The sequence below is a fragment of the Aotus nancymaae genome, unplaced genomic scaffold (genome assembly GCF_030222135.1).
Source record: "Aotus nancymaae isolate 86718 unplaced genomic scaffold, 86718_ANA_hifiasm-v0.15.2.pri h1tg000016l, whole genome shotgun sequence".
Taxonomy (NCBI): Eukaryota; Metazoa; Chordata; class Mammalia; order Primates; family Aotidae; genus Aotus; species Aotus nancymaae.
Genome location: NW_026988428.1, coordinates 64,046,499 through 64,071,729, shown reverse-complemented (window position 1 = coordinate 64,071,729; position 25,231 = coordinate 64,046,499). Strand labels below are relative to the sequence as shown.

The following is a 25,231-nucleotide window of genomic DNA, read 5'->3' as shown; positions in this document are numbered from 1 at the left end:
CCAAAAAAAAAAAAAAAAAATCGTTAATTACAATTGTCCTACTGTGCTAAGGGACACTAGATTTTATTTCTTCTATCTAATTGTATTTTTGTACCCATGAAGCAACCCTTCTTTATCTTCTCTTCCCTGTTACCCTTCCTGACCTCTGGTAACCACCATTCTATTCACTATCTCCATGAGATCAATTTTTTAGCTCCCACATATGAGTCAGAACATGCAATGTTTGTCTTTCTGTGTCTGGCTCATTTCACTTAACATGATGTCCTCCAGTTCCATCTATGCTGTTGCAAATGGCAGGATTTTATTCTTTTTTATGATGGAATAATATGCCATTGCATACATTATACTACATTTTCTTCATCCATTCATCTGTTGATAGATACTTAGGTTGATTTTGTATTTTGGCTACTGTGAATAGTGCTGCAATAAAAATGGGAGTGCAGATATCTCTTGGATATCTTGGATGCTGAAGAAACCAAATGTCAATACAGGGATATGAGAAATGGGAGACAAAAGTGATGTTGTGAGAAAGGAAATAAATGGAAATACATAATAGTTAAGAAGAAAGAATAAAGATATGGAAATTCCAGTCGATTGAGCATGTGTTTTACCTGGATTCTTTTGGGCCACAGAGCTACTCCCTGGTTATTTACTCTAAGGGAGTTTGTAAGATCTCTTTTTGCTTTAAGTTTTTAATTGCTCTAAGGTTCTTCATCTAGTTTGATTATTACTGCAAGCTTTCTGGGGATTTTGGCTCCCTCACCCCCTGGTAACTGCATTTGTTGTCTTCCTGATTGAACAGAGAAAAGAGGCTGGTATTCCCTGAAACACTGGTCTGTAGCTGGGATTTTCATTGCACTCCTCAGCGTTTGCTTCATCGTGAGCTGTGTGGGTAAGTTCTTCACTGAGGTGCTTCCCTTCCCTAGAATATTGGTTTCCTAGGATATATTCTCCTTTGCCCCATTAATATGTCAGCTCTTACTTGGAATACTAGCCTTTCCTTGATTTCTCCTTTTCCCTTTGTTATTCTTCCTCTATCCTTTGAAAATTGAATTTTTGTAGATTTACTTTACCTGGTTTTATTAGCATTTTCTGAATCATGGCCTCACATATCCATGTTGTCACTATAGCCATTATCTAAGACACCATCTTTTAGGACTGGGTTCACCAGCAATCATGTGTTTTCTAGTCACAAAAGTCCTCTATTGGGAGTGCAACTCTCATTGCTGTCATAAGTGTAATATTTTATATTGGGTTATTTGCTTCATATGCAGATCCTTTCCAGTGTGAGAGGAAAAAGTATTCAAATGAAATAATGGAGATAAAGGGAATAAAAGATTTCTTTCCTGTTCTGCTTTCCTCTGAACACGTCTCAGGTTCATTGGGTGAGAAGTCTTAAAGACCTTTGTCCTCTCTGATTCACAAATTGACTTTCTATTCACTGATAAGGTGATTAAAAATAGTTATTGAATAGTCTGGGAGGAAGTAAAAGTGACTTCCCCTGTCAATCAGGTCATAGCTGTAGTTCCCTCAGAGATTTAGATAAATCTGACAATATTCAGTAAAATACAATTAATTATCACCAAAGTTGGAATCTGTTTTGCTTTTTATAATCAAGTGCAAGAGAGAAGGGAGTTTAAGAGTAATTATTTCATAAAAAGAAACACCATTCTTTTCATGTACCCCAAAACCTAAAATGCAATAAAAAAAAAAGGAGAAAAAAATTTCATCCAATTAAATAAAACTGTCAATCCATCTCAGTCAAAAAAAAAAAAGGAACGCAAATTCAGGACCTCAAAACATGGACTAACGAGCAAGGTAGAAAGATTTGACTGTATTGAGTTTTAGTTATAGAAGGACAAAAAAGAAATGAATGAAGAATTAGATCAGATTCTGCGAGATAAAAGATCTTGCTGAATGTGAACATTAACATAAAAGTTAACATTCATTTGAGACATCCAAAATATCTTTATAAGTGTTTAAAGTTTCCCCTTTGTTGTTACTTAGCCCATATGTTTATGTGTGGCTACTTGCAGCTAGTATTATTTAGAAAACATCAAAATAAACTGTGTGCTCGCATCAAGGTTATTAAGGCCAAAGAGAAGCAGACATCCAGTGAGTCAATAAATATTTATTGATGACTTTGTGACAGTTACCCTTTTAGGTGTTTGTGATTAAAAAAAAATTATTAGTTTTCACCTTCAGACTTCCTCCTTATTTTTTTAATAATAAAATATTTTAAAATCATTTAAAAATTTTGTGGGTGCATAGTAGGTGTATATATTTACGAGGTATATGAGATGTTTTGATACAAGCATGCAGTGTGAAATAAGCATGTTATGGAGAATGGAGTATTTACCTTCTCAAGCGTTTGTCCTGTCCTTTAAGTTGTGTTTGTGATTACTTGTTGTAGGAAACAGGCAGAATCTCTGTCCATGTGTATGGAGCCTAAATCCTAGTGGTGAAAAGACCGAACAATTAAATGGGAGATATATATATAAAAGCAAGTAAGACAAATGAGTACAAGCAAATAATAATTTGGCATGGTCTTTACTGGGCTTGCATAGAGAAAGAGTGGTGGGGGTCAGAGGTAAGCCAGCACTGTACAGATATAGAGCCTGAGGCTCCATAGCAAAACAATAGATGAACACTAATCCTTCGTCTTCCTTTACAGTAACTTACCATTTTACACATGGCAAAACTGGCAAAACTCTGTCTGAACTACACTCATATCATTCAAGTCTCACCTGCTTCAGCGAAGGGACAAAGGTGACAGGTAAAGCTTTAAAATGCTTAAATAGACTTTCTTATTTCTCAGGGAGAGATCAGGGTTGAGTTCAAAATTGGTCTATTCTATTGTGCATTTGTGTGTGTTATGTTTTATTAAGGTTTCTGCTTGGATATTTTCATGATTTCTCTAAACATACATGTTCATATCAGGCTCTAGACACGCCCCCAAAATAATTTCTTCTTCATGCTTCTTGAGCTTGGTAAATACTATAAACCTACATGCATGTAATTTGCTCAGGCCAACCCTGGAAATTATTCATAACAAATCTCAGTTTTTACATTCTCCTTACCCTCCATTAAACGCATAAAATACTTTCTTTGATATTTAAAGTTCCCAATTAATACTACCTATCTCCATCCCAAATACCAGCTTTACTACTGGTCAAATTGGTTCAGGATGAGATTGATCCCTGTCCAAAACATACTGTTGTTAACTTCATACGTGGAGAGTTGGCAGAGTTGAATTAAGATCATGGTTGGTGTATTAGTCAGTTTTCATGCTGCAGATAAAGACATACATAACCCGAGACTGGGCAATTTACAAAAGAAAGAGGTTTATTGGTTTCAGAGTTCCACGTGGCTGGGAGACCTCACAATCATGGTGGAAGGTGAAAGTCACGTCTCACGTGGCAGCAGATAAGAGAAGAGAGACTGAGAGCCAAGTGAAACGAGTTTCCTCTTATCAAACCATCAGATCTTGTGAGACTTATTCACTACCACGAGAACAGTATGGGGGAACCACCCCATGATTCACTTATCTCCCACAGGGTGCCTCCCACAGCACGTAGGAATTACGGGAGTACAATTCAAGATGAGATTTGGGTGGAGACACAGAGCCAGACAGTGTCAGTCAGCTGCAAGAAAAAGGGAAAGAGGCTTTCCGTCTGGCGGCAGCTCTCCGGTGAGCCAAGATGGGTGCACATAAGCACATCCAGGAGTTATAGAGAAAGAAGCAGTGTGCTGTCCTGCGCTTTCTTTCGAGGGTCTGCGGCTGGCGGTACCACCAGCTCTCTGCTCTCCACAGGTCTCCCTGCCCCACCCGCCCTGATAAAGCGCAGCGACTGGGCTACAAGGACAAGCAAGGTTACGTTATATACAGGATTCGTGTTCGTCGTGGTGGCCAGGACGCCCAGTTCCTGAGTGTAACTTAGGGCAAGCCTGTCCCTCAGGGTGTTAACCAGCTGAAGTTTGCTCCAAGCCTTCAGTCTGTTGCAGAGGAGCGAGCTGGACGCATTGTGGGGCTCTAAGAGTCCTGAATTCTTACTGGGTTGGTGAAGATTCCACATAAAAAAGTTTTGAGCTTATCCTCATTGATCCATTCTATAAAGCTATAGGAAGAAATCCTGACACCCAGTGGATCTCCAAACCAGTCTACAAGCACAGGGAGACGCGCGGGCTGACATCTGCAGTCCGAAAGCCATGGTCTTGGAAAGGGCTGTAAGTTCCACCACACATTTGTGGTTCTCGTCGGCAGCTTGGAGAAGGCGCAATACTCTCCAGCTCCGCTGTTACTCCTGATATGAGTAAACTTTGTAAACTTCATATCTAATAAACAATTTAGAACAGTCAAAAAAAAAAAAAAGAAAAAAAGAAAAAAAAAGAAAAAAGAAAAAGGGAAAGAGAAGTAAATAGTGGTCTTTATGGGCTTCCAAACTAAAGAAATGTAATCTAGACAGATGTCAGACTCTTGCTATTTCAAACACCAATTAATTCCTCTGCTTTTATTGAGAAGCCTGTGAGAATTGAAGAAAGGAAGAAGCTTCTTTGTACTTCCAGGAGATTCAGGAATTTTCTTTTTGGAATTTGTCAAGAACATGGTACATGGGGGATGTAAAGGGTTTTTTTTTTTTTTAACTTTCCCCGACTTCCATCATGCTGAGGGTTTTTTAGTGAAACAATTTGGAGCGGACTCTTCTTGTCGGGGGGTGGGGTAGGGGGGATCATAATTCTACCAGGATAGTCTTCCTCCCACCTGTGTGGAACACTGCTTCAACAGCTAGCATTTGAATGCATATTTTCCTAGAAGCAACAATGGGCACCTTAGATTTTGCCTTCAGAATGCTCTGAAATGGGACAGAGATGGATATTAATTAAATTAACTCTATATCCATCTGACATAAGAGACTGTTAATTTGCCCCCTAAGTATATCCAATGTAAAATTATGACCAGCCAAGTTGTCCAATAAAACTACTTAAAGTTACAGAAAAGCTTATGCGATAAAATACAATTATTTTATATACCATATCAGCCAATAAAAGTGCTCTAATTGTAACAACATCCTTTCAAATTATCATTACAACGAAAAATAAAAAGTCCAAACACAAAATTTCCGTTTTGATTAAGGTTAAAGAATAATTGAAATCCACACCGTATCGTCTTCAGTTTGTTTCCCACTCAGTCTCAGTGTGTGGAGACATTCAGCCGCATAGGAAGAGCTAGAGTTCCTTCAATCCACTTGCACTCCGCTTAGACCAGTTTGCTTCTAACTGTTTTGCTTGTCAACCCCCAGAAAGGATTATGAAAACATATGTACTCTCCTATACAGTTTAATTTGACATTAAATTTTTCATCATGCTATAGAAGCAAAAGCTTTAATTTCTGGAACATTGTAAATGTTGACTTTAAAAATCCAAACTGTTATTTCTCTTTTAAAATGTATTTACTTGTGTGTAAATACTATTACAAAGTGTTAACCCCCATCATCCATTGAAACAATAATAAACATGTATTATTTAACGGTTGGATGTTTTACACCATTCTTCTATCCCCTTGAGCTAAAATTTACATTATGCTTCCCTCATCTGTGAAAATATGTAGATAAGCATGCCTAATATTTTGATTTCCTCTGGACCATTAGGCTTCAAGTGTTATAAAATGTGTTCTGGATTGATTTACTATCATAATTAGTATCAGGACATAATATCAAAACATCACAAGTTTATTATAGACTTTGATAAATCATTAATAATAAAGTATTGGAAGTCTAAATCTTAATGAGATAAATGAAACTTTTAAAAAGTTATCAAATGTAACTATAATATTATTGCTAACATATTCAACATCAATTCAACTCTTATTTTCCAATTTAACAACATTAACTGAAAAATCTTGCTCACCTTAATCAGTAGATAAGAATGAAAAAATTTTGCTTGAATGTAACTCAATTTTTGATATTCTTTCAGCATTATCTGCTTAAGACTATATAGTAATTTATTGCCAAAAATTATTTATAATGATTTGTAAACTGAGAATTTGATCAGGTTACCCCCAGTGTTGTTGAAAGTAAAGAATAAGAAATATTGTAGAGTAATTTTGCAAGAGATTTGTTATTTCTGTCAGTAGTTGTTTGCTTTCTCAAAAGTATACCCAAAAGTGTTCTAATAAGGCTTATCAAATGATTATGATTTTCATCTGTTACTTTCTACACTTGCAAAGTAACTTGATCAGCTCATTATTCTCAGCATAAACTGAGAAAATAAAATATAATTAATGTTAGTTAATTATACGCTTCTAATATATAATTATATATTAGATGCTTTTATTGATCACAGCTGTCAATATTTTTTGTCAACCTTGGAGTAGCAATTTCACATGTTCAGCTTATGAAAAATTTTTGGCATATATATCTCAGTTGGCAAAGTCAAATTTGACTTTTAAAAATTCAAATCATATGTTAAGACATACATTGGGACATATTAAAGCAATCATTAATAATGAGCAGAATGCACATATATTTCTAAAAGCAGCCAACATGTAAATAATATAGAGGTGGTTAATCTATTTTATTCATTTTATAACATTATAAAAGGAAGAATAAGCTTTTTGGTTTTAAATCACTGAATATGTAATGATGTAATAATGTAAAAAAGGAATAAATTAGAACTATATGTGATAACATGGATGAATATTAGCAATGCAAAATAAAAAAAAAAGCCCAAGAAGATCACATACATTATAATTACTGTTTCAAATTTCAAAACCCAACATATCTAAACAATTTACTATTTAGGCATACATAGATATTTGTTTAAATTATATGAAATCAAAATCATATTGATTTTAAGTATAATGAAAATATATCAGTGGATTTATATATGACTAGCTATGGATTTCTTTAATCCTAGGATAGTGGCAAACTGGTACTTGTAAGGGGACGGGAGAGCACTGCTAATTGTTTAAGATGCTTAAGCACTTAATACAGTGTGAAAATTAGTAATAGGTAACATTTATTGAGCAATTATTTTACGTTAAGCATCTTTTAAAATGCTTTATACTTATTATGTGATTAAATCCCCCTGTGAGGTTGACTCTATTATTATTTCCATTTTGGAGATGCAATAATTGAGGCTCAAGGAGGTTACGAATTTGCTCAAAGACATGCCTGATAAATAGGGAAGCCAGAATTCTAAAGAGGCATAATTCTAATTCTCATAACTAACCTGTGAGTAGTTATTATTTTAAAAACCTAAGTCTCTGTGGCTTCTGCAAGATTACTGAGCAGAACTGGGTTTCTAGGTTCGTCTGTGTTAGTCATTTAAAACTCTAGGAGGACTTGCTGCTCATAATGCATAAGGGACATGAAAAAAAACTCAATCGTAATTTTTTTTTTTAAAAGACAATCCAGAGAAATTTTGCAGGTAACTTTAATACATACTGAGGACTTAATGCTAAAGAATATTTATTTGAAATTAATTCTAGGACCCCAAATTATATAATTCAGGAAACAGTAAAACATGAATTAGGAAACTGTCTGTGGAAAGCAACCATAGATCATTAATCTTATTTATCTCATCTTGCACTCACTCTTTTTTTTTTTTTCATGTAACACAAAAATAGCCTGGGGATGTTGCCCAACTTCTTGGAAGTCATTTGGTTCCAGTTGCTATTTCATTTCTAGTAAAGAGAAGTTTTGGTCTAAGAGTGAGCAGAACTGTGCTGAGATGGGAGCACATTTGCTTGTGATCAACACGGAAGCAGAGCAGGTACTGTTTTCATTTTTAAATTATTTAATTGCAGAAAAAACACATAACATAAAATTTACTGTCACAACCATTTTTAAGTGTACAGTTCAGTAGTGTTTACTATTTTCACATTGCTGTGTAACAGATCTCTAGAACTTCTTCATCTTGCAAAACGGAACTCCACCCATTGAACGGCAACTATCCATTTCCCCATTCCTGAAAGCCCTGGGAATCACTTCTCTGCTTTCGTTTCTATGAGACTATTTTAAACACTTTATATAAGTGAAATTATATAGTATGTGTCATTTTTTGAATAACCTATTTTATTTAGTATAATATCCTCAAGATTCATCCATGTTCTAGTATATGACAGGACTTTCTTTCACTCCAGGGCTGAATAACGTTCCATTGTTTGTGCATCTCACACTTTCTTTTTTGTTTCTTTGTTTTATTTAAGGTGTGCACTGTGATGATTTGATATACATATATATTGTGAAATGGTTACCACAATCGAGCTAATTAATATATCCATTACCTCATGTATTTAACCTTCTTTTTCTCCTTTTTTGTGGTGAGAATTTGTAAGATGCCACACTTCCATTCATTTACTTGTCAATTGTCATTTAGGTTGCTTCCACTCTGTGGCTATTGTGAATAATTCTGCCATAAATGAGGGTGTGCAAATAATCTTTTAGAGTTCCTGTTCTCAATTCTTTGGATATATACCCATAAATGGGATTTCTGGATCATGTGGTGGTTCTAGTTTTAATTTTTTGAGGAACCTTCATACTATTTTGATACCAACTGCGCCATTTAACATCACCAGCAAGAGTACCCAAGGGCCTCACTTCACATTCTTGTCAACACTTGTTATTTTGTTTTGTTTTGCTTTTTGAATAGTGGCAATCCTAATGGAGGTGAGGTAATATCTCATTGTAATTTTGATTTGTATTTCTTTAATAGTAATGTTGAGCAACATTTTTTTTTTTTTTTTGAGACAGAGTCTCCCTCTGTCACACAGGTTGGAGTGCAGTGGCAGTGATCTTGGCTCACTGCAACCTCTGCCTCCCAGGTTCAAGCAATTCTCTGCCTCAGCCTCTGGAGTAGCTGGGATTACAGGTGCCAGCCACCATGCCTGGCTAATTTTTGTATTTTAGTAGAGACAGAGTTTCACCATGTTGGCCAGGCTGGTCTTGAACTCCTGACCTTGTGATCCACACACCTTGGCCTCCCAAAGTGCTGGGATCAGAGGCGTGAGCCACCACACCCAGCCGAGCAACATTTTAAATGTACTGTTGACAATGTGTACATCTTCTTTGGAGAAATGTCTATTCAAGTCCTGTGCCCACTTTTTAACTGGGTTATTTGTTTTATTGTTGGAGGTTACATTGTTTTACTGAGTTGGAGGCATTCCTTATATATTCTTGAAATTAACTCCTTATTAGATATATGATTTGCATGTATTTTCTTTCATTTCATATGCTGTCTTTTCATTAGTTGATTGTTTCTTTTGCTTTGTAGAAACTTTTTAGTTTGATGAAGTTCCATTTTTCTATTTTTTTTTTTTTTTTTGCTTTTAGTCCCCGTGATTTTGGTTTCATATCCAATACATTGCCAATGTCAATGTTGTGAATCTTTTTGCTTATGTTTTTTTCCAGGAGTTTTACAGTTTTAGGCCTTTGTTTAGGTCTTTAAAACATTTTGAGTTAATTTCTGTATATGATGTTAGGTAAGGATTCAACTTGATTCTTTTGCCTGTGGATATCCAGCATTTCTAGCACCATTCATTAAAGAGATTGTCCTTTCCCCATTGTGTGGTCTTGGCACCTTTTGGAGATTATTTGACCATATGTGTGAGGGTTTATTACTGGACTTTCTATCCTCTTACATTGGTCTCTGTGTCTGTCTTTATGCCAGCACTGCACTGTTTCAATTACTGTAACTTTGGAACATATTTTGAAATCAGGAAGTGTGAGGCATCCAACTTTGTTCTTTTTCAAGGTTATTTTGGTTAGTAGGGATTTCATAATATTCCATATGAATTTTAGAATTTTTTTTCTTTCTGCAAAAAATAACATTGGGATTATGGTAGGGATCACACTGAATTATTAGATTGCATTTCAACTATATTAACCCTACCAGTCTATAAACATGAGATGTATTTCCATTGATCTGTGTCTTCTTTGGTTTCCTTTATCAATGTTTTATAGTTTTTATAGCACAATTGCTTTGCCTTCTTGGTTAATATTATTTCTAAGTATTTTATAATTTTTGATGCTACTTTATTTATTTTATTTTGCTTTTTTTTTTTTTTTTTATTAAATGAAATTTCACTCTGTCAGCCAGACTGAAGTGCAGTGGCATGATCTCGGCTCACTGAAACCTCTGCCTCCCAAATTCAAATGATTCTCCCACCTCAGCCTCCCCAGTAGCTGGGATTACAGGAGTGTGCCACAATGCCCAGCTAATTTTTTGTATTTTTAGTAGAGATGAGGTTTTACCATGTTGGTCAGGCTGGTCTCGAACTCCTGACCTCAAGTGTTTAGCCCACCTCAGCCTCCCAAAGTTCTGGGATTACAGGCATGAGCCACCACATCTGGCCTTGATGCTACTTTAAATGGAATTATTTTCTCAATTTTCTTTTAGATTGTTTATTTTTAGCATTTAGAAATGATAATAATTTTCTCTACATTGATTTTGCATTCTGAAACCACTGAATTTGCTTCTGAGTTCTAACAGATTTTTTGTTTAATATTTAGGGTTTTTAATATATAAGATTATGTCATCTGTGAACAGAGACAATTTTACTTCTTACTTTCCGATTTGGATTATTTTTATCTCTTTTTCTTGCCAAGTTGCTCTGGATAGACATTCTAGTACTATGTTGAAAAGAAGTGATGAGAATAGGCATTCTTGCCTTGTTCTGATCTTAGAGAAAAGCTTTTAATTTCTCAAAATTTAGTATGATCCAGGGATGCAAGGATGGTTTAACATCTGCAAGTCAATAAATGTGATACACCATATAAACAGAATTAAAAACAAAATCACGGCTGGGCGCGGTGGCTCACGCCTGTAATCCCAGCACTTTGGGAGGCCGAGGCGGGTAGACCACAAGGTCAAGAGATCAAGACCATCCTGGTCAACATGGTGAAACCCCGTCTCTACTAAAAATACAAAAAATTAGTTGGGCGTGGTGGCGCAGGCCTGTAATCCCAGCTACTCGGGAGGCTGAGGCAGGAGAATTGCCTGAACCCAGGAAGCGGAGGTTGCGGTGAGCCGAGATCACGCCATTGCACTCCAGCCTGGGTAACAAGAGTGAAACTCCGTCTCAAAAAAACAAAAAAACAAAATCACATAATTATCTCGATAGACACAGAAGAAGCATTTGACAAAACTCAGCGTCCCATTATTATTAAAACCCTCATTAAAATCTCATCTATAGCAAACCCACAGCCAACATTATACTCAACAGGGAAAAGTTAAAAGCATTCCCCCTGTGAATTGGAACAAGACAAGGATGCCCACTCTCACCACTTTTATTCAGCATAGTATTGGAAGTCCTAGCCAGAGCAATCAGACAAGAGAGAAAAACAAAGGGCATCCAAATTGGTAATGAGGAAGTCAAACTGCCACTGTTAGCTGATGATGTGATTATATACCTAGAAAACCCTAAATACTCCTCCAAAAATTCCTAGAACTGATAAATAAATTCAGCAAAATTTCAGGATACAAAATTACTGTACTCAAATCAGTAGCTCTGCTATACACTAACAGTGACCATACTGAGAATCAAATCAAGGACTCAATCCCTTTTACAATAGCTGCAAAAACAAAAATACTTAGGAATATACTTAACTGAAGAGGTGAAAGACCTCTCTAAGGAAAACTACAAAACACTGCTGAAAGAAATAACATGACACAAGCAAATGGAAACACAACCTATGCTCATCAGTGGTTAGAATCAATTTTGTTAAAATGACCATATTTCCAAAAGCGATGACAAATTCAATGTAATTTTCATCAAAATACCACCATCATTCTTCACAGAACTAGAAAAAAAAAATCCTAAATTCATATGGAACCAAAAAGGAACTTGCATAGCCAAAGAAAGACTAAGCAAAAAGGACAGACCTGGAGGCATTACATTACCTGATTCCAAACTATGCTATAAGGCCATAGTCACCAAAACAACATGCTACTGGTATAAAAATACACACATAGATCAATGAAGTAGAATAGAAAACCCAGAAATAAAGCCAAATACTTACAGTCAACTGATCTTCAACAAAGCAAACAAAAACATAAAGTGGGAGAAGGACATGCTATTCAACAAATGGTGGTGGGGTAATTGGCAAGCCATATGTAGAAGAATGAAACTAGACCCTCATTTCTCACCTTATAAAAAATCAACTCAAGATGAATCAAGGACTTAAATCTAAGACCTAGAAGCATAAAAATTCTGGAAGATAACATTGGAAAAACCCTTCTAGACATTGGCTTAGGCAAAGACTTCATGACCAAGAACCCAAAAGCAAATGCAACCAAAAAAAAGCTAAACAGTTGGGACTTAGACTAAAAAAGCTTTTGTACAGCAAAAGAAATAATCAGTAGAGAAAGCAGACATCCAACAGAGTAGGAGAAAATCTTTGCAATCTATGTATCTGACACAGGACTAATATCCAGAGTCTACAAAGAACTGAAACAAATCAGCAAGGAAAAAAACAAACAATCCCATCCAAAAAATGGGCTAAGGACATGAATAGACAATTCTCAAAAGAAGATATACAAACGACCAACAAACTTAGGAAAAAATGCTCAACATCACTAATGGTGAGGGAAATGCAAATCAAAACTGCAATGTAATAGCACATTATTCCTGCAAGAATAGCCATAATCAAAACACCAAAATATAATAGATGTTGGTGTGGATGTGGTGAAAAGGGAACACTTTTACACTGTTGGTGGGAATGCAAACTGGTACAACCACTATGGAAAACAGTGTGGAGATTCCTTAAAGAACTAAAAATAGTTTAGTTTGTTCCAGCAACCCCACTACTGGGTATCTACTCAGAGGGAAAAAAGTCATTATATGAAAAAGATACTTGCACATACATGTTTGCATCAGCACAATTTGCAATTGAAAAAATATGGAACCAGCCTAAATGCCTATCAATCAATGAGTGGATAAAGAAAATTATGTGTGTGTGTATATATATATAAAAATACAATTTTATAGCTGAGTAGTATTATGTTCTATGCTTTTTATATATATATATAAAACATTTTCTTTATCTAAATATTATGTATATTATATATAATTTATTATATCTCTATTTATATCTGTATTTTTATATATCTAATATCTATATTTAGATAAAGAAAATGTTATATATATATGTGTGTGTATATATATATATGTATATATAAAACACAGAACATAATACTACTCAGCCATAAAAAAAATGAAATAATGGCATCTGCAGCAACTTGGATGGAATTAGAGACCATTATTCTAAGTAAAGTAACTCAAGAATGGAAAACCAAATACGTATATTCTCACTCATAAGTGGGAGTTAAGCTATGTGGATGCAAAGGCATAAGAATAATATGATGGACTTTGGAAAGTCAGGGGAAAGGGTGGGAGGTGAGTGAGGGATAAAAGACTACACATTGGGTACAGTGTACACTGCTTGGGTGATGAATGCGCCAGAATCTCAGAAATCACCACTAAATAATTTATTTATGTAACCAAACACCATCTCTTCCCCCAAAACCTATCAAAATAAAAAATAATTGAGTATGATGTTAGTGGTGGGCTTTATATATGACTTTTATCATGTTGAGATACTTTCTTTCTGTTCCTTGTTTGCTGAGTGTTATTATTAGTAAAAGATGTTGGATTTTATCAAATGGTTTTTATGCATCAACTAAGATAATCATGAGGTTTTTGTTCTTAATATTCTTAATGTGGTTTATTCCATTGATTTTCATATGTTGAATAATTTTTACATTCCAGAAATAAATCCCAGTTGGTCATTGTGTTTAACCCTTTCAGTATACTATTGGAGTGGTTTGTAGTATTCTGCTGAGAATTTTTATATTAATTTTCATCAGGCTTATTAGTCTGTTGTTTTTTCATAGTATCTTTTTCTAGTTTTGATACCAGGAAAATGCTGACCTCATCAAATGAGTTCAGAAATGTTTCCTCCTCTTCAATTTTTTGATATTGTTTCAGGAGGATTAGTGTTAATTCTTTAAATGTGTGGTAGAATGCACCAGTGAAGACTTCTGATTCTGGGCTTTTCTTGTTGGGAGGTTTTGACTATGGATTAATTTTTCTACTAGTTATTGATCTATTCAGGTTTTTATTTCTTTATCATTCAGTCTTGGCAGGTGGTATGTTTCTAGCATTTTATCAATTTCTTCTGTCATCTAACTTGTTGGTATATAATTGTTTACAGTATTCTCTTTTAATCCCTTTTATTTCTGCAGATTTTTTGTAATATGTTATATTTCACCTCTCATTTTGTCATTTGAGTCTTCTTTCATTTTTCTTACTTAGTATAGATAAGCATTTGTCAATGTCTCTCACTTGTAGCTGAGCTCCCACTAATTATTCCGCCCTTCACTTCAGTAATGTTTGCCTTATATATTTAGGTGCTCTGATATTGGGTTCATATATACTTATAATTGCCATGTTTTCCTTCTTTCTCCCTTAGGGCAGCTTTTGAATTAAATTTTATCTGTCTGACATAAATATGGTGATCTGTGCTCTCTCTTTGTTAACATTTGCATGGAACAATATCTTTTCCCTTCTTTTCACTTTCATCCTGTGAGTGCTTTTGAGCTAACATAAGTCTTTTATATATGGCATATGGTTGGATCTTGTTTTTTATTAATAATTGCACCAATCTAGGTCTTGGGAAGTTTAACACATTTGCATTTAAAGCAATCTTTACAGAGAAGGACTTAATATTGCCGTTTTGCTCAGTATTTCTGTATATCTTGTGTATTTTGTTCTTTTATTCCTCTTTTGCTGCTATCTCTTGTGTTTCATTGATTTTCTAGAGTAGTAGGTTTTGATTCCTTTCTCGCTTCCTTTTGTGTATTTCCTATAAGTATTTCGTTGTTGTTATTCTTATGGGGATTACATAAAACATACTAAAGTTATTAAAATTATAACCATTTTAAGATGATAACAACTTCAATTGTATAAAGAATCCCTCTATCCTTCAGATATCCGCTCCTCTCCCACCCCCATTTATGTTACTGCTGCCACGAATTACTTATTTTTACATCATGCCTCCATTAAAATACATTTTATAGCTATTTTAATACATTTTTAAAGAAATATATTAGAAGAATGTAAGAAAGAATCAGTCAACTTGAGGGCAAGTCAATTGAATTCTGTTCCAGAATTAAAGGTGATTCATGCACTAACATTACAATATTACAGAAGTCTGTATTTATGTATATATTTACTTTTACCAGAAAGCTTGCATATGTTTTCATGATTCTATCTATCAGTCTTTAACTTCAACTTAAAGGATTCCATTTAGCATTTGTTTTAGGGTAGATCTAGTGGCAATGAATTCTCTCAACTTTTGCTTATCTGGGAAATTCTTAATTTTTTTTTTTTTTGAAGCAGAGTCTTCCTCTTTCTTCCAGGCTGGGGTGCAGTGGTGCCATCTTGGCTCACTGCAACCTCTGCCTCCCAGGCTCAGGAGATTCTTGTGCTTCAGCCTCCCGAGTAGCTGAGATTACAGGCATGTGCCACCACACCCAGCTATATTTTCACCATATTGGCCAGGTTTGTCTAGAACTCCCGGCCTCAAGTGATTCACCTGTCTCAGACTCTCAGAGTGCTGCGATTGCAGATGTGAGCCACCACTCCCAGCATCTTCTTTAGTTTTTAATGATAACTTTCCCAGATACAATTTTTTTAGTTGGCGGTTTTTTTTTTCTTCAGTATTTTGATATATCATTACAGTCCCTTCTGTTCTGCAAGGTTTCATTGAGAAACCTCCTGCTAGTTATGGGAGCTTGCTTGTACATAATGAGCACTTTTCTCTTGCTGCTTTTAACATTATTTCTCTGTGACTTTTTTTTTTTAAAAGGAAGAAAGAAAAAAAAGAATGAACAAGAGGAATAAAAAGGAAGAGAAAGAGAGAGGGAGAATGGGAGTATTGCTTTCTTGCCCAGGCTAGAATGCAGTTTAGAAATGGGTATTGAAAACCTCTTTTATACCATTAATTATACTTAATAATGTAGACAGGAAGGAATAAGGGAAGAAAATAACAAACAAGCATCCAACCAATATTTCATTTAAACCTATGAAATGCTATGCAATTATTGAGGAGTGATTTACTTCCAATTATGTAGTCACTTTTGGAATAGGTGTGAAGTGGTAACGTATGTTTTGTGTATTTGCAGTGGAGAGTTCTATAAATGTTTATTAAGTTTACTTGTTCCGGGTCTGAGTTCAAGTCCTGGATGTCCTTGTTAATTTTCTGTCTCATTGATCTACAGAATCATTAGCTCTTCTTGTTACATTGATCCTTTTGCCATTATGTAATGTCCTTCTTTGCCTCTTTTGATCTTTGTTGCTTTAAAGTCTATTTTATCAGAGGCGAGAATTGCATCTCCTGCTTTTTATTTATTTGTTTATTTTTACTCTCTGTTTGGTTGGTAAATCTTCCTCTTTCTCTTTGTTTTGAGTCTTTGTGTATCATTGCATGTGAGATGTGTCTGGATGTAGCATACCGATGGGTTTTGGCTTTTTATCCAATTTGAATATATCTGAGTTTAATACTGCCATTTGATGCTAGCTGGCTGTTTTGCCCATTAGTTGGTGTAAATTTTTCATTGTGTTGATGCTCTTTGCTTTTTGATATATTTTTGGAAAGGCTGATATTGGTTGTTCCTTTATATGTATAGTGCTTCTTTCAGAAGCTCTTGTAAAGAAGACCTGGTGGTGGTGAAGTCTCTAAGTACTTGCTTGTTTGCAAAAGATTTAATTTTTCTTTAGCTTATAAAGCTTAGTTTGGCTGGATATGAAATTCTAGGTTGAAAGTTCTTTTCTTTAAGGATGTTAAATATTGGTCCCCACTCTTTTCCGGCTTGTAGGGTTTCTGCTGAGAGATCTGCTATAAGTCTGATAGGTTTCCCTTTGTGGGTAACCTGACCTTTCTCTCTGGCTGCCCTTAGTATTTTCTCGTTCATTTCAACCCTAATAAATCTGGCGATTATGTGCCTTGGGGTTGGTCTTCTTGAAGAATATCTTTGTGGTGTTCTCTGTATTACCTGGAGTTGAATATTACCCTGCCTTGCTAGGTTGGGAAAGTTTTCCTGAATGATATCCTGAAGAGTATTTTCCAACTTGGATTCATTCTCTTCGTCACATTCAGGTACACCTATCAAACGTAAATTAGGGCTTTTCACATAGTCCCACATTTCCTGAAGACTTTGCTCTTTCCTTTTTATCCTTTTTTCTCCAATCTTGTCTTCTTGTTTCATTTCACTGAGCTGGTCCTCGACATCTGATATCCTTTCTTCTGCTTGATCAATTCGACTGTTTAAACTTGTGCATACTTCGCAAAGTTCTCGTGTTGTGTTTTTCAGCTCCATCAATTCACTTATATTCCTCTCTAAATTGTCCATTCTCGTTAGCATTTTGTCAAACCTTTTTTCAAGGTTCTTAGTTTCTTTGCATTGGGTTAGAACAAGTTCTTTTAATTCACAGAAGTTTCTTATCACCCACCTTTTAAAACCTGCTTCTGATAATGGAACACACTCATTCTCCATTAAGCCTTGTTCCATTGCTGCTGAGGAACTGCGATCCCCTGTAGAGAGAGAGGCATTCTGATTTTGAGTATTCTCTGCCTCTTTAGGCTGGTTTCTTCCCTTCATTATATATTTAGCCCTCTGTCGTCTTTGTAATTAGCAACTTTCTAACTAGGTCTCTGAGCGGACGTCCAACTTGTTGATTCCCAGCGCCGAAATCTGAGCAATCCACTGTGCCGGCCAAAACAGCGGTGTTAAGATTGATGGTGCTTTTCTGCCTGGGAATCTCTGGACTCTGCACCAAGAACTGCTGCGCTGAGGTGCCAGCAAAACCAATGTGCCAGTCACAAGAGTCACCCTGGCAACCTGTGGGGCTCTCCGCTGGGAATCTCTTGGTCTGTGAGCAACAAAAATTCGTCTGAAAGTGTGGCATCCCCTCGTTCTCTGCACTTTCACTGCGAGCTACAATCCCAAGCTGCTAGTGATCAGCCATCTTGGATCTCTCTCTCTCTCTGTGACTTTTGACAGTTTGATTAAATGCATCTTAGTATGAGTCTCTTTGGATTTGTTCTAGTTGTACTTGAGTTTCTTGAATTTTGTATGTCCATTTCTCTCACAAAATTTGGGAAATTTTTGGCCATGATTTCTTGAAATAGGTTTTCTTTTCCCCCCTTTTTAAAAAATTCTCCTCCTATGACTCCCACAATGCATATGTTGGTCAACTTCATGGTTTCCACAAATCATTAGGCTCTCTCTACTTTTCTTCATTCCTTTTTCTTTCTGCTCCTGTGACTTGATAATTTCAAATGACTTGTCCTCAAGTTCACTGATTGTTTCTTCACTTGATCAAGTTTTCTGTTTAACCTCTCTAGTGAATTTTTAAATTCATTTATTGGATTCTTCAGTTCTAGTATATTTTTGAAAAAAATCAATAGTTCCTGTTTGTTGATATTCTCATTTTGTTTGTGCATCATTTTCCAGACTTTGTTTAGTACTCTATCTGTGTAGTCTTTTAACTCATTGAGATTTTTAAGATAGTAACTTTGAAGTCTTTGTTAGTTTATTTATAAATCTTTTTGCTTTAGGTCCAGTACCTGGAGATCTACTTTGTTCATTAATTTAGCCTTATTTTTCTGTTTCATTGTATGTTTTGAGATCTTCTGTTTATATTTAGGCATTAAAAAAACACCTATTCTAGTGTTTATTGTCTGGCTTTGTACAGACCTTCACCAATAAGCCTGAGTATAGATCCTAGGAGTCTCTCAAATTTTTTCTGGTGCTGCATCTTCTCTGGACATGTGTGTGTACTTTTCCAGATAAAGTAATTTACACAGGTTTTATTTGTAGAAGCTTGCATTCTCTTGCTTTACCTGGTGTCTATATGCAGTTCCAGTGTATCTGGAAGCAGTAATAAGCTGCCATGCTTGTTTTTGTTCTCAGCAGCTACCAAATATCCCCAATATGTTGTGTTTCCCATCAGTGGTCTGAATTAGGTGTGACAGAAATCAGTTCCTAAGGCAGGCCCCTGGAAAGCCAGAAAGCTGATGCTTGTTTCACTGTTCTCTTTCCCTTCCAAAAAAGATGCTTAGAGATGAATGGTTTTTCTCTATTGCTTTGTGCAGTGCCTCGTATGAGGAGGGCCTATGGCAAGTAAATGCAGCAGACTTTCTTAACTGCTTCAATGTGTTCTCTTGGATTTGGTCTTACCAGTGGTGCTGCAACCTTTTAACTATTTTCTTCTCTTTTTTTTCTTTGTACTTTAGGTTCTGGGGTACATGTGCAGATCATGCAGGATTGTTGCATAGGTACATACATGGCAATGTGGTTTGCTGCCTCCATCCCCCGTCACGCACGTATATCTGGCATTTCTCCCCATGTTATCCATCCCCAACCTCCCCACCCCCCACTGTCCCTTCCCTAGCCCCCTCAACAGATCCCAGTGTGTGATGCTCCCCTCCCTGTGTCCGTGTGTTCTCATTTTTCAACACCTGCCTATGAGAGAGTATATGCAGTGTTTGATTTTTCTGTTCTTGTATCAGTTTGCTGAGAATGATGGTTTCCAGGTTCATCCATGTCCCTACAAAAGACACAGACTCATTGTTTTTTATGGCTGCATAATATTCTATGGTGTATATGTGCCACACTTTCCTTGTCCAGTCTATCATTGATGTGCATTTGGGTTGGTTCCAGGTCTTTGCTATTGTAAACAGTGCCACAATGAACATACGTGTTCATGTGTCTTTATAATGGAATGATTTATAATCCTTTGGATTATAAATCCCAGTAAAGGGATTGCTGGATCAAATGGAATTTCTATTTCTAGGTCCTTGAGGAATTGCCACACTGTCTTCCACAATGGTTGAACTAATTTACACTCCCACCGACAGTGTAAAACTGTTATTTCTCCACAACCTCTCCAGCATCTGTTGTCTCTAGATTTTTTAATGATTGCCATTCTAACTGGTGTGAGATGGTATCTCAATGTGGCTTTGATTTGCATTTCTCTAATGACCAATGATGATGAGCATTTTTTCATGCGTTTGTTGGCCTCATATATGTCTTCTTTTGAAAAGTATCTGTTCATGTCCTTTGCCCACTTTAGAATGGGTTTGTTTGTTTTTTTCTTGTAAATGTGTTTTAGTTCTTTGTAGATTCTGGATATTAGCCCTTTGTCAGATGGATAGATTGCAAAAATTTTTTCTCATTCTGTTGGTTGCTGATTCACTCTAATGATTGTTTCTTTTGTGGTACAGAAGCTCTGGAGTTTAATGAGCTCCCATTTGTCTATTTTGGCTTTTGTTGCCAATGCTTTTGGTATTTTAGTCATGAAGTCCTTCCCTATGCCTATGTCCTGAATGGTTTTGCCTAGGTTTTCTTCTAGGTTTTTATGGTGTTAGGTTTATATTTAAGTCTTTAATCCACCTGGATTTAATTTTAGTATAAGGTGTCAGGAAGGGTTCCAGTTTCTGTTTTCTGCACATGGCTAGCCAGTTTTCCCAACACCATTTATTAAATAGGGAATCCTTTCCCCATTGCTTGTTTTGTCAAGTTTGTCAAAGATCAGATGATTGTAGATGTGTGGTATTGCCTCCAAGGCCTCTGTTCTGTTCCATTAGTCTGTATCTCTGTTTTTGTACCAGTACCATGCTGTTTTGATTACTGTAGCCTTGTAGTATAGTTTGAAGTCAGGTAGCATGATGCCTCGAGCTTTGTTCTTTTTGCTTAGGATTGTCTTGGCTATGCAGGCTCCCTTTTGGTTCCATATGAAGTTTAAGGTGGTTTTTTCCAGTTCTGTGAAGAGGTCATTGATAGGGATAGTGTTGAGTCTATAAATTACTTTGGGCAGTATGGCCATTTTCACAATATTGATTCTTCCTAACCATGAACATGGAATGTTTCTCCATCTGTTTGTGTCCTCTCTTATTTCCTTGAGCAGTGGTTTGTAGTTCTCGTTGAAGAGATCCTTTACATTCTTTGTTAGTTGTATTCCTAGGTGTTTTATTCTCTTTGAAGCAATTGTGAATGGGAGTTTGCTCTTGCTTTGGCTCTCTGTTAGTCTGTTACTGGTGTATAGAAATGCTTCTGATTTCTGCATATTGATTTTGCATCCTGAGACTTTGCTGAAGTTGCTTATCAGTTTAAGGAGATTTTGGGCTGAGATGATGAGGTCTTCTAAGTATACAGTCATGTCATCTACAAATGGAGACAGTTTGAGTTTTTCCTTTCCTTATTGAATACCCTTTATTTCTTTGCCTTGCCTGATTACTCTGGTTAGAACTTCCAGTACTATATTGAATAGGGGTGGTGAGAGAGAGCATCCTTGTCTAGTGCCAGATTTCAAAGGGAATGCTTCAAGTTTTTGCCCATTCAGTATGATATTGGCTGTGGGTTTGTTGTAAATAGCTTTTATTATTTTGAGATACATTCTATCGATACCTAGTTTATTGAGAGCTTTTAGCATAAAGGGCTGCTGACTTGTGTTGAAGACCTTCATCTAATGAGATAATCATGTGGTTTCTGTCTTTGGTTCTGTTTATGTGGTGGATTATGTTTATAGACTTGCATATGTTGAACCAGCCTTGCATTCCTGGGATGAAGCCTACTTGATCATAATGGATAAGTTTTTTGATGTGCCGTTGCAATCAATTTGACAGCATTTTATTGAAGATTTTTGCATCTATGTTCATCATGGATATTGGCCTGAAGTTTTCTTTTTTAGTTGAGTCTGCTGGGTTTTGGTATCCGCATGATGCTTGCTCATAAAATGATTTTGGAAGGATTTCCTCTTTTTGGATTATTTGGAATATTTTCAGAAGGAATGGTACCAGCTCCTCTTTGTACATCTGGTAGAATTTGGCTTTGAACCCATCTGGACCTTGACTTTTTTTGATTGGTAGGCTATTAATTGCTGCCTCAACTTTAGCCCTTGCTATTGGTCTGTTCAGTGTTTCAAGCAAGTGTCCAGGAAGTTATCCATTTCTTCCAGGTTTACTGGTTTATGTGCATAGAGTTGTTTGTAGTAAACTCTGATGGTAGTTTTTATTTCTGTTGGAATCAGTGGTGATAACCTCTTTATCATTTTTTATTGCATCTATTTGATTCTTCTCTCTTTTTTATTAATCTGGTGAGGGGTCTGTTTTTTTTGTTGATATGTTCAAAAAACCAGCTCCTGGATTTGTTGATTTTTTGAAGGGTTTTGTTTGTCTCTGTCTCCTTCAGTTCTGCTCTGATCTTAGTTATTACTTGTCTTCTGCTTGCTTTTGAGTTTTTTTGATCTTGCTCCTCTAGCTCTTTCAATTTTGATGATAGGGTGTCGATTTTAGATCTTTCCTCACTTCTTCTGTGAGCATTTATTGCTATAAATTTTCCTCTAGACACTGCTTTAAATGTGTCCCAGAGATTCTGGTACATTGTGTCTTCATTCTTGTTGGTTTCAAATAACATCTCTATTTCTGCCTTCATTTCATGATTTATCCATTAGACATTCAGGAGCCAGTAGTTCAGTTCCCATGAAGTTGTGCAGTTCTGAGTTAGTTTCTTAGTCCTGAGTTGATTGCACTGTGGTCTGAGAGACTATTTGTTGTGATTTCTGTTCTTTTGCGTTTGCTGAGGAGTGATTTACTTCCAATTATGTGGTCAGTTTTAAATTAGATGTGATGTGGTGCTGTGAAGAATGTATATTCTGTGGATTTGGGGTGGAGAGTTCTGTAGAGGTCTGTTAGGTCTGCTTGGTCCACATCTGAGTCCAAGTCCTGGATATTCTTGTTAATTTTCTGTCTTCTTGATCTGTCTAATACTGACTGTGGAGTGTTAAAGTCTCTCATTATTATTGTGCTGGAGTCTAATTCTCTTTGTAGGTCATTAAGAACTTGCTTTATGAATCTGGGTGCTCCTTTATTGGGTGCATATATATTTAGGATCATTAGCTCTTCTTGTTGCATTGATCCTTTTTCCATTATGCAATGCCCTTCTTTGTCTTTTTTGATCCTTATTGGTTTAACATCTCTTTTATCAGAGACTAGGATTGCAACTCCTGCTTTTTTTTTTTTGCTTTCTGTTTGCTTGGTAAATCTTTCTCCATCCTTTTATTTTGAGCCTATGTGTGTCTTTGCATGTGAGATGGGTTTCCTGAATACAGCACACTGATGGGTCTTATCCAATTTGCCATTCTGTGTCTTTTGATTGGGGCATTTATCCCATTTACATTTAAGGTTAATATTGTTATGTGTGAATTTGATCCTGCCATTTTGATGTTAGCTGGTTGTTTTGTCCATTAGTTGATGCAGTTTCTTCATTGTGTCAATTGTCTTTACTATTGGTATGTTTTTGCAGTGCCTGGTACTGGCTGTTCCTTTCCACATTTAGTGCTTCTTTCAGGAAAGAAAGCACTTTTCAGGAAAGAAAGTAAGGCAGGCCTGGTGGTGACAAAATCTCTCAGGAATTGCTTGTTCATAAAGGATTTTATTTCTCTTTCACTTATGAAGCTTAGTTTGACTGGATATGAAATTCTGAGTTGAAAGTTCTTTTCTTTAAGGATGTTGAATATTGGCCCCCGCTCTCTTCTGGCTTGTAGGGTTTTTGCTGAGAGATCTGCTGTGAGTCTGATGGGCTTCTTTTTGTGGGTAACCTGACCTATCTCTCTGGATGCCCTTAGCATTTTTTCCTTCATTTCAACCCTGGTGAATCTGATGATTATGTGTCCTTGGATTGCTCTACTTGAGGAATATCTTTGTGGTGTTCTCTGTATTTCCTGGACTTGAATATTATCATGTCTTGCTAGGTTGGGGAAGTTCTCCTGGATAATATCCTGAAGAGTGTTTTCCAGCTCAGATTCATTCTCTCTGTCACATTTGGGTACACCACACCTATCAAACGTAGATTAGGTCTTTTCACATAATCCCATATTTCTTGGAGGCTTTGTTTATTTCTTTTCCTTCTTTTTTCCCTAACCTTGCCTTCTCATTTTATTTCATTGAGTTGATCTTCAGTCTCTGATATTCTTTCTTCTGCTTGGTCAATTTGGCTATTGAAACTTGTGTATGCTTTGCGAAGTTCTCGTGTTGTGTTTTGAGCTCCATTAAGTCATTTGTATTCTTCTCTCAGATGTTTATTCTCATTAGCATTTTGTCAAACTTTTTTTCAAGGTTCTTAGTTTCTTTGCATTGGGTTAGAACATGTTCTTTTAGTTCAGAGAAATTTGTTATTACCCACATTTTGAAGGCTGTTTCTGTCAATTCATCAGACTCATTCTCAATCCAGCCTTGTTCCTTTGCTGGTGATAAGTTGTGATCCCTTGTAGGAGGAGAGGCATTCTGGTTTTTGGTGTTTTCATCCTTTTTGCACTGGTTTCTTCCCATCTTAGTTGCTTTATCTAACTGTGGTCTTTGTAGTTGGTGACTTTTGGATGGGGTCTCTGAGTAGACGTCTTTTTTGTTGATGTTGAAGCTATTTCTTTCTGTTTTTAAATTTTTCTTCTAATAGTCAGTTCTCTCTGCTGCAGGACTGCTGAAGGTCCACTCCAGACTCTGCTTGCCTGGGGAAAACTCTCTTTGCTGCAGTGGCTGTAGAATAGTAAGGATTGCTGCCAGTTTCTTCTTCTGTTATCTTCATCCCAGAAGGTTCCCGCCAGATGTCAGCCAGAGCTCTCCTTTATGAGGTGTCTCTTTGGATATATGGGGGTCAGGGAGCTGCTTGATGTGACAGTCTGTCCCTTATGGGACCTCAAGTGCTGTGCTGAGAGCTCTGTTGTTCTGTTCAGAGCTGCTGGGAAGGTATGTTTAAGTGTGCTGTAGCACAACTCATACCCATCTCTTCACCCAGGTGCTCTGACCTAGGAAGGTGGGGCTTTATTTATAAGTTCCTGAAGTGCTGCTGTCTTTTCTCAGAGAGGTTCTCCCTAGCAAGGAGGTAGTCTAGTCACAGTCTGCCAGCAGAGGTGTTGCTGAGCTGCCACAGGCTCTGCCCAGCTGCTGTGTAAACTTCCTTGTGGTATTGTTTACAGAGGTACAGTTAGAACTTCCTCAATAATGGTGGACTTCCTTGGTAATGACAGACTGCCTCAGTAATGGTGGACTGCCTTGGTAGTGGCAGACTGCCTCAGTAATGGCAGTCACCCTTCCCCTAACCAAGCTGGACCATCACTGCACTTGCTATGAAACTCTCAATCCAGAGCCTTTCAGATTTCTGGTCTTTGTGG

The 25,231-nt window shown here is 36.5% G+C and overlaps 1 protein-coding gene and 1 pseudogene across 2 annotated transcripts in view; both read left to right on the top strand.

The window, feature by feature from the left end:
* Positions 1–25,231, top strand: part of CLEC6A (C-type lectin domain containing 6A) — a 33,027-nt gene that overhangs the window by 1,164 nt on the left and 6,632 nt on the right. For both annotated transcript variants that reach the window (XM_012476764.3, XM_012476765.3), the window contains exons 2-4: positions 803–892; positions 2,675–2,776; positions 7,628–7,773. In XM_012476764.3, the coding sequence (XP_012332187.1) occupies positions 803–892; positions 2,675–2,776; positions 7,628–7,773 (338 nt within the window). The remainder of the gene's footprint in view (positions 1–802; positions 893–2,674; positions 2,777–7,627; positions 7,774–25,231) is intronic.
* On the top strand, positions 3,702–4,346 carry LOC105734063 (large ribosomal subunit protein eL15-like; annotated as a pseudogene).